The following is a 23,290-nucleotide window of genomic DNA, read 5'->3' as shown; positions in this document are numbered from 1 at the left end:
AAGCAAACCAAAATCCACTTGGCCGGGAGGGGTGTTCCCCAGGGGCATCCAGTGGCAGAGCTGTGCCGGACTGAAATCCAGTAGCGTAGCTGGTAGGAACTGAGACTAATGCTGTAGTTATCAGGTATCAGGACCGTGGGTTTGGGAAAGCCCTCGAGGGAGGATTTGCACTTAAAAAGGAAGAGAGTATTTCTCCTCAAACCTGAATCTGGTTTGGAGGCAAGGTAAGCCTGAGGATGGCATCTATCAAAGACGTAGAGTTTGGACTGTCGGGGCAGTTTGGAGACTTAGCGTGACTTGGCGCTTGCTGACCAAAAAGAAAACAAAAGGAAAACTTTTAAGCCAAATAATTTGTCTATAGCTTTAACGTATTTACTTCCCATATCTAACTCTATGGTCATAGATCAATGAGCAACTTTTAATACCAGTGTTGGAGTAAGTGAAGGAAGAGGAAGGAGGAAAAAAAACCAGACACCCCCACACACACACACCAAACCCCCATCAAACAAGTGATGCAAATCCCTCACCAGCTCCTCCATACTAACCTGGAACCACAGCTGTCTATGCGAGCTTCACCAAATCTGTTACAGGTGGAATTTTATAAAACAGCAGTGAGAGAAGTATTGTTTTTAGGGAAGAGTAACATTTCCTTATGTTTGTATTACATGCCTTAGTTCTTCCCTCATCGGATGTTTGCTCCATTATGCTTTTGTACGTGCTCTGTGTGAACTATTTTTAAAATGATGCTATGTGCTGTATACTGATACACACAGTAGTAAGCTTTGGATGCTCTTGAACAGCTGTGGAAACAAGAACTTTGTGTAGTTCTGAGATTGTTTGTTGTTCTTCAACAACAAATAACTTTTAAGATACTTTAAATCTGAAATAAAAAGTTGAACGCTACTCTAACTTCGTGTTGTATGAGATACACAAATGATCAGAATGATACCACTGCTGGCAGTGTTTTGGGGTTATTTGTTACGCTCAGGTTTCTTGCATAACATCGGATGATTAGATTGAGCAAGTGGGATGACGTATGAAATCTTGGTTTTGATAGATTTCCAGAAGAAGCAGCCAGACGATGACTCTACTCCCAGCACAAGCAACAGCCAGTCAGATTTGTTCTCTGGAGAAACGAACAGTGACAACAGCAATACCTCTCTAACCACGCAGGCCGCTAACTCCAACCAGCAACTTTTGACAGAACTGAATGTAACTTCACCGAGCAAAGAGGAATGTAAGTGCACAAGTCCTAAGTGACAGCAAAGGAGGCATAAACATTTTGTTTTCCTCTCAGTCTTATGTTTTACTCGCTCCCTTTGGGAGTAAATGACCTGTCTTTTGGGGCAAAGGGAAAGGTTGTAAGTTATTCACAAAATAGACATTGATGGCTTTTACTGAAGAACAAGTTAAAAGGGGTCGCAGGAGTTTCTAACTAACTTTACAGCTGTTTGAACTGCAGTATACGGAGGCATAAACATTTTGTTTTCCTCTCAGTCTTATGTTTTACTCGCTCCCTTTGGGAGTAAATGACCTGTCTTTTGGGGCAAAGGGAAAGGTTGTAAGTTATTCACAAAATAGACATTGATGGCTTTTACTGAAGAACAAGTTAAAAGGGGTCGCAGGAGTTTCTAACTAACTTTACAGCTGTTTGATCTGCAGTATACAATTTAATTACAAGTTTTGAGGCGCTCTCATTTTGAGAAACTTTTTCTCGCATTGCTGGTAAATTAATATGTATATTCTAGGATAAACACCGATGTCTTGTAAATTTTTACTTTAAAACCTTCTGTTTTTTAATAATTGCAATTGCACATAGCACTGACTGTAATGCATGTTTGTCTAGACTGCTGCTAGATTACTTGCAAAAAACTTAAGTTTCATGTGGTAATCAATCTCTTCTTTCATGACCCATCTTTCTTCTTTATTGAACTTGGTAAGGCAAAAATTCTCCCTGAAGGTAAGCTAAGATGTTAAAGATTAGCAAACACAGTGAGATAAAGTTGTCTTTTAAGTTATTCTAAACCTCTCTATATATTCTGTGTGTAATAGATGGAGTTTTAAAATCTGCCTTCTACAACTTAAGCTCAACTGTGTAATTTGTAGTTTCATTTTCCTCCAACTGTAGCTTTATTTTGGAAGATGCTTTACGGAGAGAATCCTTCTTGAGCTGAGTTTCCTTGTGCCTCTTGGCTGGTAAATAGACATACACATTGCAAGAAAAACAGGCTCATTTTTTAGTAGGGAATCTGTTAGAGCTGCTCTGGTTCTTGAACATTGAGGCAACTGCTGGAAAGAATGCTGACAAAGCGCTAGGACTAAAAATCTTTGATACGCTGCACTTGTTTTCAGTTGTGTTAACTATTTGCATAGGATGGTTTTGCTGAGTTGCTGAAGTATTTATTCTGTTTACAGGTATGTAGACTTTGCATATATTCTTTTTACTTCTGCAGATTGGCTGTGGACAAAGCACAAAGTGTCATTTTGGGATTGCGGTAGTTTATTAGACTAACGAAAATAAAATTTTTAAATTGAATTATTGTTTTCTATCTGTATGTGAGAATATTGTCAGAAATACAGCAGGGTTCAAATGTGAACTTTCTGATACCAGCTCTTGTAGTAAGAGTAAACTTGCCATGTAACTCTTGTCTCTCCTTCGCATACACAGTTGCTGCTGACCACCCATCATGTCTTCCTTCTGTCCAGCGCTTCTTCAGGGGAAACCTGTAGTCCGCTGTAAAAACAAGGCCTTAAAACAACCTTCCTAGAGAATTCAGCAAAACATTATGCTTCAGCAACACATTTGGGCCTTCACAGGGCAGGGGGCTTCAGCCCCTCTGCTGGCAGGGTGCTTCTCTAGCGCTTACTAGTACGGTCAGGTTTTCTGAAAATTTGTTCAGTTTGGAATTAAATTGTGTTACAACAAAGTGTTTCTGTTGTGGCTGAGAAGGACTTGGGGGTAAGTGGGAAGGGGATTACTGGGATGGGAAGGAGGGAAGGAAATTAAATAAGTGTCCTTCCTCCTGAATTGCTGTAAGCTTGTGAACATACACTGAAGGTGATGGATATTAGGCAGCACAGCCTGCAGAGCACTTGAAAATATTACCTATAAAAAAAAAAATTCTTTATGCCTTCCTGCTGGGGTGATTTTAAGTGAAATACAGTGGAGAGATTTATTTACAGCTTGAGCTCTCTCTGTCTTCTCTCACATCCCCACTATCTCTTTAATGAAGCTTAGTATCATTTATCAGAAATAATTATACACAGATGGAGCTTTTCTGATGGATAATGGCCTCAGCGTGGAAGATTCTTTCCCGTAATGAAGAATGCCCAAACTTTAAATGTCTTTTTGATTTTAATTTGACGGTGTCCTTTTTCTGTAAAATATTTATTTATTTTGCAGCAAGTTCTATAAAGCATGCACTGCTCTCATTACAGCTGTCTTCCTCAGAAACTGATATTTTGCAGTGCCGTGTGATGATGTACAGCTATGTGCTGTTCTGAATAGAATTGTGGTAATTCACTAGAAATCAATGTATGGGGTCATTATGGTAATCCCTATCAAAGTGTGGAAAGATTGGAGTACTCGGGAAGGATTCTCATGGTGCATTCCACTCCCGTCTCCTCCCTTTCAAGCTTTTGAGAAGAGTATCACATCGAGGCATTTGCCATAGTACTTGAGTCCATAGGGTAAACAGATTGGACAGAATTGCAGCAAGTCATTTAGGCAATTAACAAATTCCATTCACGTTACAGCTACTGAAGAGAACCATAGAAAACTCATGTGGTAAGATTCATATTCTGTGTCAGAGAAAGGGGGGGTTGTACTTGTTTTTAAGTAGCCATTTCCTTTTTTAACACAGAATGAATGATATAGGAGAAAAGTTCCTTGAACTGGATTTTGCAGGAATTCAGTTTGACGATATGCAAGTATTTCTGCCTTTTTTTTGTTACTGTTTTGATTTTCTGAGAGTTGCATTTGCATTCCTGAGTGTCTTATATACACAACCAGGTTGTAGTGACTTTCCATCTCCTGCCACCCTCAGTTCTGAACAATCACCTACCCCAGTGGCTGCTTTGCTGATTAATGTCTCTCCCCCTAGTAGATGAAAGGTAGTTCCAGTCTTACAGTTATAGTCAACAAAAATGTGTTAAGGATTTATGTCCAGAGACAGTGACGCAAGCTTCAGGACCCTTTTTCCTCCTTCACATGTGTTTTGTTTTTATGAAGTATTAGTAATCACCAATTTAAAAAAAATGCTGTTGCAATTTTTGGGGGGGAATATTCTAAAGATATTTAGAATATTCTAAATATCCCCCCCCCCCAACTGCTTCTTGAGTTGCCTTTTTCTATCCAGAACTTTCAAGTCTCATCAGATGCAGTAAGTTTTTTTAAATAAACTTTTGCAGACAAGGAGTATATTGATATTGGTATAGCTTTACTAAGTCTACATTTGTATGGATTTTAATGATCTGTTTCTTAACAGATGGTTAAATCAGTCTAACTTTTGTTTTTCTGCTGCTTTATGTGCAGATAAGTTTCTCTGTTCAAGTTCTTGTATAGTTTTCATCTACTCTCATTTTTCCCTTCCATCTCCTCCCTTCATTTAGGAGGTCCTAGTGGTAGTTATTTCAGTGTCAGTCACCATACGAGCCGGTTGCTTGTCAGAGATTTCCTTTTCTTATTGGGTGGGCAGGGGTTTTGTTTATTTTTAACAGACAGGAAAAAAGGGATTTAACAATGGCCCTCACTTTTCTCTCTCCCTACCTCCAGCCACCAGCACTCTTTAAAAATTTAGCTTATTAAGGAAGGTTCTATGTATTTTGGTAAAGAAAAGGTCACACTGCACATGAAATAATTTTGCTTAGTTTCAGGCCTTCATTGCTTTCTTTGGGGCTGTCACGTTATTTTTCTGTCACTATATGAGTAGACCTAAAGCTGACGCTGTGCAGGTTTAAAACTGTGTTGTTATGTGACAGGAGAAATGTCAATGTGAACAACTCCGACTCTGGCAGCTGGATCAGATTTGATATTTCAGTAGTTCTTGGCTTCGGTTGACATGATTTTATTTTAATTAAGTGCTTAACTCTTCCTGGCCTCCTTGAATTAGCAAGAACCACAATTGAAAAAGGACAAAAGGAATATCTGATGTTTCTAGAACAGTTAGATGCTCTACATTTCTATGTTGAAGACTTCATAAGAAGATACACAAAGATCTGAGATATTGCTGTAAATGTCAAAAAATACACTGGAGATTTCAGCCCAGAAAGAAGGTGATGATCACTGACCACACCTTACGTCTGTGTGTGCTGAATTTTAGATGCCTAAATACGAATTTTCAGGACTGCATGTCTGTCAATTTTGGCTAGTTATTGTATACTCTCAGAATTTGAACTGTTGCACGTCAAGCTAAGTGGTTAAAATATCATTAGTTTATCTCAAACACTTAAATTTGCAAGACAAGCTTGAAGAACGCTGTAAAACGTTATTTTATTAAGCACTTGCATGTGCTGCAAGCACTGAGATACCCCCGATTATGAAGTTATTTTGGTGAAGTTACTTTATGTACAAAAGTGAACTACATCTGAGACAGAGATGCACCAGGCTTCTGTAAAAGATCTCTGGCAGAAAGATGAGAGATTGTTTTTTTCCACTGCACCTATTGGATGTTTATACTCTGAATTTCATGGCTTGTTGAAGCATGACTGTGTAAAAAGCCCCATAGGCTATAGTACTAGAAAAGTAACGATACTTTTTCTGTCTTTGGAATTAAAAAAAAAACACCTTATGTCAGTTTTTTTCAACATAACCTTATGAACAATGGATAACCAAGTGCATCCTTTCTTTTCTTTCTTTCTTTTTTGTTGAATGACCTTCTCTCTGACACTATGCAAGAGTCTTCTACCAATTTATGATGACTTCACAGTTTTTGCATTTTGCCTGTGTTTGTAAGCAGAGTCAGAGATGATAGCTTTTCTATGTATGCTCTGAAGATACTTCATATTTTGGATTATTATTGTGATATCCTTAATTGCATTTTGTGTCTTTTAAGTAAGGACAGTGTTTTTTAAAATGACAATTGCTCTTGGATGCTATCCATTGTATACTTTTCTAAATGCCCTGGTTTTGAAAATTCAGTTGCTCATTGAAGTAGGAGTCAGTTTTGGTACGTCCTGTCATTTTTTTTAATTCTGGCTGTGGGGAACTTTGTTTTCTGGCTCATCTCTGACTGAAAGTCACCCACTTCTATAAAGTATTACATGTATAAACAGACCAAGCTAGCTGCCTGTTTTTATCTTGCTTGTCACAAATGGTTGTAGAAAATAATTTGCTTTGTTTCTAACCTGATTTATTCTGATTTGTACGTTTTTCTCTGATCCAAAAGAATGCAGTAATTGTTAAAATTATGCTGAGCTACAAAACTAGCCTACCTGACCCATGTGATTTAATATTGCAATTAAACTTGTACCCAAACATGCCAGAAAGCTGCAGCTAGGTGATGGTGATGATGAATAATTCCAGTTTTCCTTATCAACTCACAAGATTGTCATGTGTTCTTTCTTCTTGTACTCAATTTTGTATGTGTCTTGTATCAGAGCAAGAGGGGACACGCCTCATATCAAAAAACAGCCAGGTGCATATTCTATATTACAGTCATCTTTGGATTTCTATGCCACAGAATAAGAACTAGCTATTTTCTCAGGCTTTTTTGTTTATTGAATTAGATAATAGTAAAAGATGTTTTACATCTTAAGGGGTTATTTTTTTTAGCCTTGTTTTCATTAGATGCTATGTACAAATAGCCTTTTGGTACTGTTTTTAATGTTATAATTAACAGTAATTCAGTGTTTCATTTGGATTATCATCAAACTTGGATTTTCTTGAATATTCATCACAAAATACATATTTTTTTAGTATCGATACAAACACTTGTTCTCTGGAAATTTGCAAGAATGCTTTCAAACATAAAACCAGATTGAGTTGTGGGCTATTTGAGTTGTCTTTTGAGAAATGCCACTAGTATTAGGTGCTAGTGCCGAACATACAGGCAGTTAGAAATTTGAACAAAACGGTGTCTAGTAGAAGTGTCACCTTCATTGTCATTTCAGGGCGTGAGGATCTTTCTGTAAGTTTTAGTCTAATCCCTACAGTCCCAGTTTCATTTGAAGAACATTTCTGCCTCTTCTAACATCTTAAGCAAAGATCTGGCACTTAAATTTATGGAATGAACACTTCTTTCCACATCTGTGGCATGATAATTTTGAAACATAATGAAGACCAGCGGAACAGTACCACTGTTAATTGTTCCCTCTGATTTATAGTTGCTTCACACTGCAGAGTAGGCAGCGTATCCTAGGGTCCCATTTATTAAAGTGAAAGGACCCCATGGAACATGAAACAGAAACACAGTCACATAAGAAAAATGTGGGTTAGAGCTGCACAGCTATCAAGGTTACATAAAAATTATTTGTAAAAATATAATTTAACTGCCGGTTTCAAAAGCACATTTTTACACTTCAACTTACACCTATAAAGTAGGAAAGTTCCATGGCTATTTTACAAATGAGGAAACTGAGAAAAAGCAGGTAACAGAGTGAGACAATAGCAGGGGAAAAAAGTGGAACCTGAATCCTGTCTCCGTTTACTTTGTTATAGTTGTTAAATTTACCAGCCGTTCAGCAGCAGCAAAGCAGTCCAGGTTTCACTTCCTTCTCCAGAAGCTACATGTAGATAAAAATCCACAAAAATAAATAATGTCAGGTTTGTAAAACTAGGATTTAAAAAGTATGTGTTTGTATGTGATATAGTCCTTTTATCTGCTTAGTAACGACATAACTTACCATGCAGCTTACCCATTCTGCAGCAAACAAGCAGTTCTTAAGTGCTGTAAAGTTATTTTGCTTTTTTTCCTTAGAGTGTATTCTGTCTGTGCAGACTGACTTTAGAGCTTTATGTTCCTGTTTGTTTATGTATTGGTGTTTGTAATCAATGACTGTTTTCAAACTCAATTGTGTAGGTTAATTCAATTATGTCTGTACCAATTTAGGAAACACACAACTAGATTACTGGTTTGGACAGGTTTCCAAAGGTGGGTTCTTTCCTGTATTGCAAATAGCCATGACATTCTCCCTGTCCTGGCTACAACACTGCTGTCCAAGGAAATTCAGCTCTTACTTATTACCCTCTTCCAGCCAGTTCCATGCAGGGAGTTGCTGTGCTTTTTCTGGGAAGGAACCATTACAGAGTACTGAAAGCTCAAAGCAGCATTACTCCGATCAAGTGTTACTGCGCTTCAGGCTCCTTCACTTATTTTTCATGTTTGTTCATTAGCTGGCTTGCAGTTTTTGCGTTATCTGTAATCATTTCAGTGTATTATTGTAATCTTAGGCTTTGTACTCTTGTACAAGCTTGGTTTCACTCCATTCTGCATCTCTTCCTCTGCTCAAGAAGTGCTTCCAAGTGCTGTTCAAATATACCTGACACATGTGCTCTTGGCTCAAACTTAGCACTTCCTCGGACAGCAAAAAGAGGGGGGTTACCCTAGTATTTCACTTTTCCAGAAGTTCTGACTGAGTGGAGTTGCTTCACTTCAGAAGAGGAAGACTTCAGGAAGGGGAAACAAGAAGTTACCCTGACTCAGGGTATGTCCTGCAGGACAGGTGCTACTTGGCGATTGTTACTGTCTTTCAGGAAGGGAGGTGGACAATGCAGAAAGACATTCTAAAGGTCAATTTAAATATGTACAAATTATAATAGTCTATAATAGTAAACAGTAACAATATTAACACGTATATAGAAATATAAGTAATACATAAAATTTTGCTACTCTAGAGAGTTAGCAGAGAAATTGGTTTTGAACTTGTTTTTCCAAATTGGTATATTTAGAGTACAATTAACAGTAAGTTACAGAAAGCTAGGGATATCAGAAGACAAAAACATAGCAGCTACATTAACAAGACCTTTTGTTTTAATATATGATAGTATTCAAGTTAAAGGATCTTGTTTTGTCCTTTATTAATTCTGTGTTTGAATTTGCAAACTCAGTGATTCTCACAATTCTCCTAATTTTTTCATTAGCTTTTAGTATTTTTGCATTTTTAATCATCTTCTCTTGGGATTACATTACTGCTGGGCAGTGGCTGCTTTGGTTTGGAAGAGGAGTAGCAAATGCCAGAAACCATACACTGGAAAAAAACAGGAGCAGAAGCTATTGTTTATCTGTTAATTGGATATAGAGTAGAAAGATACCTTTATTCTTCCATTTTAATCTCTTGTTTGTGCTGAGAAAAAATAGCAGTCTACAGCCCTGTGGGTTATGTTAGAAGCTAGACATGTGTGGCCTTTCACTGTGCACTGAAGTGTTTTATGTAGCACAGTTAAATTCCCTTGAAACACTTATTTTTTGGGGGAATGAAGGTGCAGATAAATCCTGAATCATGCTGAGTAATAAGCCTACCTTTGTGTATAGCCAAGAAGGACTGGTGTTCTACTGTTACCTGCCTTCCCTTTTCTTTCATGCAGAATTTTTATCAAAGCTGTGGGAAATATACTGCCCTGTTTCAAATAATACAAAGATGCCTGTATTAGCCGTTACGTATACCAAAAGATTCAACATAACGACTTCCACGTAGAATTGCACAGTCGAGCCCATACTACATAGTATTGAATTATGCATGACATTTTTAATGGTGGAACAAAAACAGTAGCAGAAGGAAATGCTGCAAAGGACATGCAGCCTTCGCTGTTTGTTAGGCACTGGTGTACGCGCATGCAAATCCCAAGATATTCTTTGTTGAAACTCTGGTGCTGTGCTATACAAATCAAAGCTGTATGAAAGTAATACCTAATGAGGGAAGATTAAATAAAAGAAACTCTGACACAGGGAAGTGCAGAATACATACCAATTTATTGTACTTTAGAGAGTGAGAAATAAAGATCTTATATTTAGTTGGATGCTGAAAGTATCAACTAGTGTAAATATTTACTGTACAATAATTGGAAGGATTAGTCTTATTTGATAGTCCACAGTGATGATGCCTGTCAATGTCTATTTAGTGAAAACTGGGAGAATGTAACTAGAATTATTTAAAGAAGAGCTGCTGCATCTTAAGAGGCAGCTGTGGTCTAAAGTCAGTTCATTGCAATTCCATACCCTGTTGTATATATTTTGATATATTCCACATCCTGTTGTATATATTGTTTACTCAAAGTCTATATTGAAACCAAATACTATATACTTGGTCTTTGAAAGCTGAGACTGACTTAACAGACTGCTGTGTGATTTTAACTTAACTGCTGTGTAGTTTTTTGAATATCCGAAAGGTTTCAGTGGAAAACCTGGTAAGGGTTCTGTTGTAATATTGATTTTCTTACCAAATGCACCAAACCCTAGACTAGGCATTTTTTTGAGCCTTTTATGATAGTATGGCTAACATGGATCAAGATGCTACTTCCTTTTTTTTTTAATATTCTAGCCTAGAAAAAGGTATGTTGTAAAAAATGATTTGAGCTTACTTGACCATTTCTGGTTGTTGCAAAGCGGTTGTTGCTTGCCAGTGCTGTCAGGCCTGGAGCGGGCACCAACACGGTGATACCAGGATGCTTGATCCATCCATCTGGGATGTTTTCCTGTTGGCCAGGGAAGGCGCCCAGCCCACGCCTCCCAATCCTCCTCACTGCGAAAGCAAGCTTGGCTCTTCTCACGTGCAGACTTGACTCTGCAGAGAGGTCCCCACCGCTCCCCTCCGCTTGCCTGTGGAGTTCAACCATTTCTCACCAACTCCCCACTTACCAGCCTGCAAAATCCGGCCGTCCCTCACAGCACTGTCTAACTTCTGCCAGCTGCTTATGCTGTTGCCTGTCACACGCAGCCATTTCCTAGGTTGTGTTCGGTAGTTTCCCGTGTCCTGTTCACTTAGCTTAACCTCAGGCCAGGCCCTAATGAGTGGCCTCAGTGTTTGCCTGCAGGCCAAACGCTGGCTCGTTGGCCTTTGTAACCACCCCTTTAAAGATTACCTGTTGCATGGTTATGAAATGGTGTATGTTGCCGGAGGGACTTTTTGGGAGAACAGAAAACTCAGGAAGTTTATCAGTCCTTCTCCAGAAAACTGAAAGTGTAAAACTTGTGAGATCTTTGCTCCCAAGTGCATTTCATTGAAATCAAATGCACCAAAATAATTTCCTCACATCTTTCCCTCCCAATTGCAGAAGATTCTTTTTCTTTTTTTTGTAGTGTTGCAATGCTCTGAGTTTTACAGGGTAGACAAAGTTACCCAAGATCTGATACTTACTGAAAAATAGAAATGAAAGAAAAACTTGAAGGGGGAGCATCTTGGAGAGAAGCAAAAAGAAACAGTTTAGTACCAGGCCAGACTCGAAAATATTTGAAAAGAGAACAACATTGTCAAAGCCACAGTGCTGCTTTCCAGATATGCAAAGACTGAAAAAAAATTAAGGGAAAACGTATTTTTCAGGGCATGAAGACTTATGTTAAAGGTTATCCTGTCATACTAAGCTATGTTGTATTGCCAGCCTAGTACCGCTATATCACCAGCAGTCCAGTGCAAACTTGATTATTGGTATTTTGGTAGCCAAACTCTACTAGGCCTAACTTAATTTCAGGCTCTCTAGCATCATCCAATTTGTAATATCCAATTATCAAAGCTATGATGTGTTACTACCACTGGTAATGATACTGTCAATTTGTCTTGGCTTCACTATATGGGGTTTGGTTTTATTTATTTTTTTATTTTTACTGCAAGTCGCTGAGTACACTCAATTGGTTGCTATTTTAACAAGATCTCTGGAGAACTCTTTGACGATGATCCATGTTAAGAAAAAAAGCCAGAAAGCAATTTACTGCCAAGCAGATACCAGATGAGTGGGCAAGAGTCCAGAGTTCAACAAAAAAAACCCTTAAACATGGGAAGAGTTTGTTAGCATATGCTTGTGCTGCACTTTGAAAACATAATGAGAACAAGATAAGAGGCAAAGTCGTTATCTCGCTGGAGTCAGCGACAAGGTTTCTGTCGACATCAGGGTAAGCGATCACTTCGTCCCCTGCGTTACTTGTGGGTTAGTTAGACACATTTCTAACTTTGTTCTGACATAAACAGTACCTTTGTCAATGCTGGAAAAATTGCAATTACAGTGTGTATTTTCCTAAAACTGCCTCTTGAAATATTTATGAAGTATAACATAACTTGTCTTTTTGTCCCAACTTCTCATCTATTTTTTCAGTGCAAGACGTACTCGGATTTGACTGGGAAAGAAATACTGAGAATAATAGACTGCTTCGATATGTGCTTTCCAAAGACAAGTGCTCCTCAGCGTTTTATATTCCTAAGTATAATCTGGATGTGGTTGTAAATATTAAATATAGGTGGTATTTTGAGACATATGATCTTCTCTGTTTCCAGGTGGGCCATGCACAGGTACAGCTCATGCCTCGTTAACCACACCAACCAAAAGATCTTGCGACTCAGGTATGTGTTTTGGGGGGGGTCGAGGAATTATATTTTGCATGATATATAGCTCTGTGGTTATAGTTTAATAGTCAAGAGTAGTAACTATATCTGGCAAATGCCAAATGAAAATAAATATTGTTGCTTTGCTGTCAGAAATGTATATATAAAAGGATTTGTATGGCAGATAGTTCATCTCAGAGTCCTGTTAAACATAATTCCATAAATATACTACGTTTTCAGTTAATCTTTGTAAACATAAGACATACAGGAGTAATCGGTTTGATTTAAGTCTAATGATTGTGATAGTATTTTGGAAATCCCCCCTTTAAATGCAAAGTATTGAGTCGAAAACTGTTTGGAGTATATTGACTTTACTTTCCCCGGATCGAAGATGCAGTATAGACAGCGGATGTTTGCATAGAGACTAAATTTTACCTGCTTTGGGTCCTTTCGATGACTTTATTTCTATATGGAGGATATAGATGGATAATCTCTCACAGAGCTAGTGTTAGTAGTGACATGTTAGGTCATTGCCAGGCTGAAGTTTCTGCTTCTGCAGCAGATCTGTCACGAAGAATCGTGTGAGCACTCATTCAGGCAGGCAGCCAGCCAAGTTACCCGCATTGCTTAGATCTTTTTCAGACTTTGGTTTTGCATGGATTAAGGAGAGCTCATATGATCCTTTCCACCAGCGCCACTGTGGGAAGCCATAACCTCCTGTGGAGTGGCAGCGGCAGGCATCTAGGGTAGTGGTAAAGTTCTAGCGGTCTGTATTTCCAAAACAATTTTTGCCTATATTTGCATTTATGTACCAATTGAGCTGTATTGAGTGTGCAGAAAGGAAGGGTGTTCCTGTTTGATTAAGGGCTCTTGTTCTTTCAGGAGTTCAAGGTAAATTTCCTCTGAGGTCATTATTTCAAAAAGTGCTTCGAGTTACTGTATGTTTAGCTGAACTGTAGTTCCAGATACGCATGTTGTTCGCTTGCAGCGAACGTATGATGATGCAAGTTGGCTTGGTCTGCAGTGAAGGAAGGTTAAAGAGAAGCTATGTTACCTCGCACTTGGTGCAGGTGCAGACCTCTCAAGTAATGCGTGATAATCTGTGACAATGCTGTGAGTATTGTTTGCCAGAGAACTCTCTTAAGTTTGGCACTGGAAGATACTGGATCCAGCTTCTCCTGAATAGGAACACTGTGGATTTTCTTTTCTACGTAGCTGTGGAGGTGTGCCTAAACAAGATGGAATGTTTGCCACTGAATCCCACGCAAACTAATCTGGTTTGCTCATGGTATTGCTAAATTGTATTTTCTTTCTACGTTAGCTGTTGTAATATTTAACTCTGGTTTTCATTGCAGGGTAATTTAAAAGCTTTCTATGATGCTATAGATACTAAAAACTGAGAGTACTATATGAATATTTAAAAAAAATGTGCTTGTGATTAACAAAAAGGCAAGTAAGTCCACTATCTGGAGTGTCAAATGGCAACAGTAAAGGCTCCTTAGAATAAAGCAGATGAAGCTACTAGATATGTTGAAAAATACCCATTAAATGGTTGGCTAACTTTGCTCAGTAGTTCTCTTATTTTCGGTTTATGCTAATGTTTGGTCCCTACATGCTTGTATGTTAATCATTTGGTGCGTTTAGCAAGAAAATAGGGAGATCTTCTCTAATTTGATGCCACAAGTTTCATCTTCAGTCAACTAAGCCTAATTATTTTATATTACCTCATTTTCCCCCAATGTTTTTTATATTATTTGCTCAGTGATCTGCATATTTTGTTTGTAGTCCCTTGCACTAATAAACCTGTTACCAGGAGTTACAGTTTTCTTCTCCAGAGCTTGAATTTTCAGCAAACTTTCATTTTTAAAATAAATTACCATGTTTTCAAAGTCTGCATTTGGGAATCCAGATAAATATGGGAATTGACAAGAAAACATTGGCTACCAAATATTACCCAGAAACGGTGTGACATCTTCAGGCATAAGCAGCAGACTATGTAGGTGAATATTTCACACTACATTCACTTCAGCTTCGCGTCCCTTCCTCGGAAGCTATTTAAGTGATACAAGCAATATTTGTCAATACTACATGTTGTGTATAAGCCTCTTTTCTGTAAGTATTCTACATTTCTTCTGCTTGGAAGAGCTTTGAAGGAAGAATGTTTTGGTGGAATTCATCTGTGTAATTTTTTTCCCCCTTCAAGCATAGTTTTTCCCTAAAGTCTGCCATGTATCAGCATTTGAGACAGAAAATTAGAAATTTGACCTGCTTATCTTGTATGCAGGTTTCCATCAGGAGGATATTAAGGAAGACATAAACCTGTCATATTTTATTAGCATTAACATAACCATTGAAGAAAGATCAAAACAGTAAATCTGCAAAGACACAGGAAAAGTTCTCTTACCAAAAAAAGAAGTTTTTACCTCATGCACTTGTCAACTGTCATGCTGGAGGAGCTGTTCAGATAAATTGTATTGTGACACCAGATAGCGGGTTTTTTCCTCCTTCTGTTTGCCAGAATCATCGCTGTGGTAAAAAGTATTTCTTTTCCAAGTGTGCCCGTAGGACAAGGTTTATGATGAGAAGAATGTATAAAGCCTTGCAATCATTTGTTTGGATGATGCCTCAAAGGTTTTTGAGAGCCAGTGGTCTGAAGATTTTGTAGGAAAAAAGATGGGACTGTGTGGCCTGGTGTATAGCTTCTTACGCATTTTGATTTGTTTCTTAGTGGTTAGGTAATGTTATGATTGATGGCAGATACTTTGAGGCTTACTCTAGTCAGCAGGGCATCCAGATCCCATTTATATTGGGTGCCCGTGTTGTGAAAGTGCAGTACTAAGTGGCATATTATTCTTCTTTTTCTGCTGTACAGCTTAAAGATGATTTAATACGCAATTCTAAACAGCCGAGATTTTAGAACATTTTTATGCAGCTTAAAGAAACCTGGAAAAAATCGGTGGAACTGTGTGAGTGCGCTCAGTTTATTTTTAATTGTGCGGCAGAGAGGGTAGTAGAAACAGGCAGATAAAATGCAGTAATGATACAATCAATTCCTACATTCTATCCATAAAGTTGGTGGGTTTTTAAGTACTTTATTTCTCAGTAGCAGTCCATGAGAAACGTGCGTCCTTAATATTCGGTATTGTTATATGTGCAGATAGCTCACATTTTATGAGGATATCTGTCCTAGATGGGTGTGGTGGTATTTATATTGTATGAGGTTACAGTATCTGTCTCATTGCTCTATGCTTTTTCTCGTTTAAGATTTGAGTCTAGAAGATGGAAAATAATTCTTCCACCTCTTGAGCAAAGCAGTTAAGCAGGCGTATGGTCCTTTTTGAAGTTTCGGGTTTATTGATGTTCTTATACCAAGTTGTGTGCTTGATTGTAGCAGTGCCAGAAATCTAGATGCTTTGAGGCTGAACCTATACGATTGAGAGGACAGCCTTTTAGGGGTTATAGAAAGGACAGGTTGTGGAAATAAAAGTACACAAATTTTCAGCCAGAGCCAAAACCAAGAAACCATTACTTTTGTATGATCATTTTTTATCAATCTTTGTGTGTTGAGTAAGGTCAAAAAGATCTGGTACACCACTGGTTAGATTTTTTTTTTTTTTAAATTGCTCTGAAGTGTTAAGCTCCTGAGCAAAAATTATACAAAAGATTATTGAAGGGAGTTTATAACATTAAAACAACTTTGAGGTATGTTTTTCATTGGTGTTCCAGGGGACTTTTAAGGTGTTCTTTAGCATTTGACTTCTGGAGGGCATTGTGTTAGAAATCCAACCTTCTTGGAGCTCTCTCACCCACAGGAAAGTGATGATAGAACAGCCTTCCAGCAGCATAGTAAATCACCCAGCCCTGGCAATAATAGTGCCCATTAGGGATGCTCTTCTACCCCGCCCCCCCCGCTCAGTTTCCAGCTGTACTAATAGAACAGCGCATCAAGCAAGGCTGTAAATAAAAGTTATAACCTAATAGGTGGGTGCTGAAGTGGAACGGACAGGAGCTGAGGCATGGAGGCCTTATTACTGCTCATCAGCAATTATAAACAGGATAAAGTGTCTGGGACTTGCACTGATGCAGCAAGAGCTAATAGAGGCTGGGAGATGACACCGTACCATGATCAGATGATGTATGTTGATGGTTTTTTACTATCTCGTCTTATTGCCTATTTCTGTGATGTGTTGTATTATCTGTTCTGTGCTTCCATATCTGTCTGGATGGACAGATTGGTTTCCTCTCCTGCTCCAAGGAGCTTGAGCACATATACTTCAGCTTGCCTTTTTGCACATATACTTTGCATTAGTTGCCAGTACTGGTTATCTAAGAGCCTTCGCAAAGTGTTATGATTATTGTAGATTAAAATCCTCCTAATGGTAAGGATCATAATAGTCATATCTGTAAACAAATTTAAGGACTTGCTGCAATTGTAGGATTTATTTTCACTCTCACCTTGTTCAACTTTACAAAATCACCCTCATTCATTAAAAATAGTGGATGGTCACCTGAACTATTTTTTACCCTAGATGCATCCCATGCGTTTTAGACTAAATGTGTTATAACCAGTGTGGCTGGAGAATCCAAAGAGATGGGCTTGGGGTCAATATATCAAAAAGTTTGTTGAAAGTCAGCTATAGCTGTGATGATCCTTGCCTGAGAGTTATAAAAACTTCAGCTGTTCCTGGGAAGGTTTTTAAGAGCTTGTTAGCACACAGTAATTGGTCATATTCACAAAAAAGTCTTTCTTGATCTTTTATCTATCACAGTCTAGCACATTTCTGTGCTAGACATCTAAATCATCTCTTTACTAAACTATAGTGAAAAAAAATGCCTTGAAATTTAGCCTATACTTGCTTTAATCTAAAGAGAAGTTTTGCAAGCATCTTCATAGTTCATACATTAATCACTCATGCTGTTTACTTCTGAAGAGAATTTTCTTCTAAGTAGTGGAAAAAATACAACATTCAGAAATGAAAAGGTGCGCAGCAGCATGACGGCATGTGAAAACAGTGACTCCTATCCTTGTCTATTCAGTACAACCAGGATAAAATAAATAGATTATGTTTCTATCATCTCATGACATTAGGGCAGGAATACTTACATCTGCCTGTGTTAAAGTACACTAAACTGAGATGAATGGAAACTCATCCTTTTCATAGTCGGTATTTCTTTGAAATTAACTTTCACACTTACTGGTTCCCAGGTGTTTTCCTTTGCATCGTTCATAAAGTGAGGAAGCTAGATAGTTGAAGTGGCCAAAGGGACAAAAAATGTAATGTGACTGTGGAAGCCCTGTTTCACATGCTGTACAGATGAATTAGAAACACCTACAGACGGTGTTTTGAAGATGTTTATAAAACGTGCTAGTAATTCCTACTTAGGAATAACTCCTTTTTCTAATCAATCTGTTGAAGCCATTCATGAAAGGATTTCTGGCCTGAAGAAGTAAAATTACTGTTACAGAATAGGCTAAGTAGATACACGCTTATTTGTGTTTCTCATTTTATAACATTGTATACCCCAAAATTGTACTAACTCAGATTAATTCTCTTAAGAGCATGTAAGGCAGTCACGTGTGATCTCCATGTTACTAATGCATCCTTTTTAAAGACAACAGGAAGACCTCAGAAAGAGAGGATTGCTGCTTTCCCATTGCGTGGTATATCAGCATATCTTTGTGGTTAGCTGCCTCATGCAGAAGGTGGGATTCGGTGTATGCTAGTGTGAGGGGCAGAAATGTGTGCCAAATTAAGTAGATTTTGGTTATACAGGGGTGCATCTGTTATGAGAGACAAGTTTTTCCTCCCTTGTGAGGAGGAAAAAACCCCCCAGTACAATACAATTAAAAAATAATAATCAAAATGTATACGTGGGTGGGAAATAAGGGTCTCCTGGCCTGTGTAACCTCCCAGCAGGTGCTGAGACTCACACCTCTGTGTACCTCATAATGCTCCCAGCTATCTGAGATCAGTACCATGTTGTCAGTTCATTCAGAGTCTGTTTTCAAGTCCAGCATCCTAACAGAGAATGTCCTCCAGGTACTTAAAACTGTTACTCCTGCTACCTTTATTTATCCTCTTAAATCACCCAAATTAATTTTCTTTTATCCTTTGTGCTGTTCAGATATGCTCTTGAACCTTCTGTTTTCGTTCTTACTTCACCAAATAACCTGTTTAAGACTACTTTTGATTACTTGTAAGTCCATCCCTCAGTTTTCACTTGTCTTTAATCTCTTTTTGCTGCTCTTGATTCAAATTTTTCATCTGTTTCCATTTCCATATCCTGAATCCCATTACGTAGAAGACCACATTCGAAGTAGAAGAACTTTGAGGAAAATGTGCTTAAGTCAAGAGGACAGGATGATCTCTTGAGAGGAGTTCACGTTGAATTGTAAGCCAGTAGGAAAATTATTTCGAATGTCAAATTAAAGGTAGTACCAGATAATAGGAGAATAGTAAACACTGTCTCTGGATTGGCTGTGTTGGGAGGAGCGTAGCCGGCAGATCAAGGGAGGAGATTTTTTCCCCTCTAGTTGGCACTGGAACAGGTACCCACAGAGGCTGCGAAATCTTAGTCCTTGGAAATTTTTGAACGTGGGCTGGACCAGGCCCTGAGCAACCTGGTCCAGCTTTGATGTTTACTCTGCATCAAGCAGGAGGCTGGACCAGGTGACCCCCAGAAATCCCTTCCAACTTAATTTTTTCAATGACGCTAACAGAAAACAAATGTGATCTGAGCGATTGAAGGTATTTAGTCTAACCTCAGTAGCATTCCTAGCACTTAATGAGAGCTGAGGCAGGTAGGCTCTAGAAGTACAGGCGAGCGTTTAGTGCCTCAGGCATTGCAGAGAAGAGACGGGAGAGAGACTCTTGGAAAGGTGGGAGAGTGGGCACGGCCAACGCAAAGCAAAGAGCTGGGAGAACGGTCCTTGCAGCAGGGTTCTCAGTGGCCGTGAGCAGGATAAGTGAAGTGCGCTTTGGTAGGAAAGATACTCTCCTGTCCTGAAAAGACGTGTGCTGCTGCCCGTATCGCTTTCTCACCACTTTTTCTCTATGGTCTGATAGGTGGTTTTCGGTCTGGTTGGTGAAATTCTTGCCAAATACAAAACTGTATGTTTTTAAGATAATTGTCTTTTAAAATTCAGATATGACCACATCTTTGTATTAAAGTCTTAGGGAATTATGACAAAGGATTTGTCCTCAAATTTGTTGAAACAGAAGAGTAAATATTTTATTCTTTATGTATATTTTGATTAAAATGAAACAACTTTTACCTTGAATATTTTTTCAGTGGTTTCATGCTGTCTTTAGTTTTCAGAACTATCAGGATCTCTTTTATCAGTTAACTGACCTTTGACAGTAGGTATATAGCTTAATAGATGTCTATTCTCTAATAATAACTTACTTGGCATTATGCTCCCAACAGCTCTGAATTTCTCGTTTCATTACCAGCATCCACCCACAGACTGCTGGAAAGCCATTCCCAAATGACAAAATTGCAGCTCAAAACTTTAAATAAACTGCATCTCCATTAATTTCAAGGGCAAAGAAATCAGGCTTACATGTCTTGCATTTCCCACCTACAACCCCTTCCTAAAACTTAATAAAACTATATATTGGAACAGGATTGGGGGAGCTTAGGGTTTACTTTAATTTCGATTAGGCTTGCCCAATAGCAAAACAGTATGGAGAATGTCGCAAAGAATAGTTGAGATTATTAACTTCAAAATCTGTGAGGAACTCTGCTCCTGTCAGCCTGAAGAATTGAACTGATTTTACCTGAGTGTGTTGCAGTCAGCACCTTGATCTGATCTCTACAGATCAGACAACTTTCTTACTGGTATGCTTTAGCAAATGAGACACAGCTTTTTATCATTTTAAATTTGTTATTCTATTGCACTGGAGGTTTCTTTAACAAGTTCAGGATTAAGTAACTGGCCTGAAATATATTTAAAAACACAGTCACGTATATTTGCTTTTTAATTTTTATTTATTTTTTTTTTACTATCTTAAATTAAAGCACATGTAACATGCAGGGAGCTAATCCACGATCCGGTTACTGCTCTACTTTTTGATGTGAGGGCAGTGCCCCAAAGGTTTCATCTGACTCTTGGTGAAGGCCTCAATTCTGACTAATGATTTCAGTGAGTATCAGACAGCTTTTAACTACAAGTTTTCACTAGTTTCCATTTAGATATTAATTTTCATAAGGGCCTTAAAAATATATGGAAGTAATTTTTTTAATTTTTTTTTTTTTTTTTTTACTATCTTAAATTAAAGCACATGTAACATGCAGGGAGCTAATCCACGATCCGGTTACTGCTCTACTTTTTGATGTGAGGGCAGTGCCCCAAAGGTTTCATCTGACTCTTGGTGAAGGCCTCAATTCTGACTAATGATTTCAGTGAGTATCAGACAGCTTTTAACTACAAGTTTTCACTAGTTTCCATTTAGATATTAATTTTCATAAGGGCCTTAAAAATATATGGAAGTAATTTTAGAGTCTCTTGGACGTATGCTTAAGTCTGTTGAGCCATGCACAGGGGAAAGTGTATCTTCCTACAGAGTGAGGGTTTTATAAATATTTGTATGTTCACTGAATTGTCATGCAAACAAGTTACCTTTTTTTCCTATTCCTGTTTCAAATTATTTTCCATAACATAAACTTCAGGGAATAACTAATGAGACCAACATCTTGGGGCAGAGGAGGGTTGAAAAAGAGCTGGATGTAAGATACAAGACAGCGCGGGTACTGTTGCGTCCTCTGAGTTTCATTGATCTGTTCTACCTCTCCCTTTGTGCAGATCTGGTCTTTGGTTTAGGTTAGTGTAGGTGCTTCCCAAATATCTCCTTTCAAAACAGTCAGAACTGCCCAGTAAGCCAGCCGGACTTCTGATGTGTTGTAGACAGCAATCAGGTGTACAGAAATTGTCTTCTATGCCAGGGCTGGTTGCTTTTTCCCCACAAAAATCGGTAGAAAAAGTAACACAATCAAAATAAATATAAACTGATTTTTAAGCTTTATTTAAAATAGCTGAATCAAAACCAAGTGGTTTTTGAAGATAGATTAGCTGTACATTTCAGAACCTTACTCAATGCATTCAGTAAAATTTTTATCAAAATACAAGAGCTCTCTTAGGTTTTTCCCTTAACATTAATCAGTTACAGTCCTTGGAATTAAGCCTCTCATTGCAAGGTTTCTGTTGCTAATGGCATCACTGAGGTTCTGCAGTTAATGACAAATAATTTTTTTGGAAGATAAATATTGAAAATACATAATTTTTTTCACTGCTAGCAAGCGAGAGTTCTTCTGAATCTGTGTCTTAGCCTTGGAAAGCCCTCATTACACCAATGGAGGGAAAGGCGTACTGAGAAAAACTCAGCGTATGAATGAAAAATAACAGAGCAAGTAGTTTCTAAATGGAACTGGTTTTCGGCTATTAGTTTGAAGAATTACCTTCCTGAATAGTGTATACCATCTGATCGATGAGGACATAGCTGGAGTATACTACTAGGATTTTGAGCAGAGCAACACCGCTTATTATGCACTCTCGAGCTGACTAGTGAATATGCAATATTTATAGCATTCGCTATTCTTGTTCATCCAATATTAGAGAATTTCACAAAGCTTAAGAGGGCTCTCATTAAAGTCGGCAAAAACAAAACTATGATATTGCTGAATGCTTTTGAGTTTCCCATTTTATTTGAACCAGTGTAAGCTTATTTGTATGTGTTTGTGCGTACATATTCATATATGTAAATATATGCATTTGAATACTAGTAAGTAGTCTTCAGGTGCTGTGGAATGGCCAGGATGTTCGTGATTTGCCTTCGTAACTTTTTCATCATGTATATTCCTGTGTTACAGCTTTTTTCTTCCTTCTTGTGTTTCTGTTCTTCCATTTAGCTATCTGTATTTGTGCATTATTCCTTCACTTAATAATCCTGTTCTGATTATTCAGGCCACTTATGATATCACTTGTTCCCCAACTTTACCTGTCACCAGAATCTGCCTTTGTCCCTGTCCCAACCCTAACCCTATGCTGCTAAAATACATAATTTAATAATGAGAAAATAAGTTCAAACTGACACCTGTAAAATATTTTTTTGAAAACTAGTGAGTTTAGTGTCGTGGCCTTTTTTTCTCTTCTGGCCTTTTCAAGGTTCGTTCTTTATAATAGTCTGAATATATGCAGGGCTTGAGATGCTGTTTGTCAGCTATTAAAAAAACCCAACCCAAAACAGCTTCCCTTAACATCCTTAGAATAGTATCAAGCTTCTACACGGCATAAATTGCCCCCAGTAATCAAGACAATGGGAATTCAGTCCCGTGCCTGCACGCGCTAGCAGTCGCTGTGTACGATTTTGCTGTCAGCAGCTGTTCTTAAACACGTCCTTCAGCTGTTTACCCTTGTAGCGAGAGATGGGCAGGGAGCACCAGGCCGAGTGCTCAGCAGGACGGTCCAACCTGCGCTCTCTCCACAAACTCCTCCAGTGTTGTGGGCTCTGGAGGTTTACAGACTTGGCCCGTTGGTGTAATTCGGGAAGGGAACCCCATTCTCCTAGTCTTCTAAATAAACAAGGTCCTTCTCTCAGTCAGCAGCAATAGGGGTGGCCGTTGCCTTAGGAAATGTTTCAGCTAATTGAAATGCCCTGAGTTAATCTATCAAAGGAACTGTATGGTACAGGTGCCTGAATACATTTAAATATGTACTTGTTTGAATCAATTGGGTATATAAGTAAAAATGTTTGAGAAATAAATGAACGTTTCCATTAACTAAAGACATGCTGACATCAGAGTGTGGCGGGGGGGGGGGGGG

General features: G+C 38.3%; 1 protein-coding gene across 2 annotated transcripts in view; it reads left to right on the top strand.

The window, feature by feature from the left end:
- The window catches only part of ZFAND3 (zinc finger AN1-type containing 3), a 143,162-nt gene that overhangs the window by 84,249 nt on the left and 35,623 nt on the right, over positions 1–23,290 (top strand). For both annotated transcript variants that reach the window (XM_009283747.2, XM_009283746.1), the window contains exons 4-5: positions 1,058–1,237; positions 12,421–12,486. In XM_009283747.2, the coding sequence (XP_009282022.1) occupies positions 1,058–1,237; positions 12,421–12,486 (246 nt within the window). The remainder of the gene's footprint in view (positions 1–1,057; positions 1,238–12,420; positions 12,487–23,290) is intronic.

Source organism: Aptenodytes forsteri, unplaced genomic scaffold (genome assembly GCF_000699145.1).
Source record: "Aptenodytes forsteri isolate BGI_AS27 unplaced genomic scaffold, ASM69914v1 Scaffold309, whole genome shotgun sequence".
In the NCBI taxonomy this organism is placed as follows: Eukaryota; Metazoa; Chordata; class Aves; order Sphenisciformes; family Spheniscidae; genus Aptenodytes; species Aptenodytes forsteri.
Note: the sequence above shows the minus strand (reverse complement) of the source record. Positions and strands in the feature narration are given on the sequence as shown.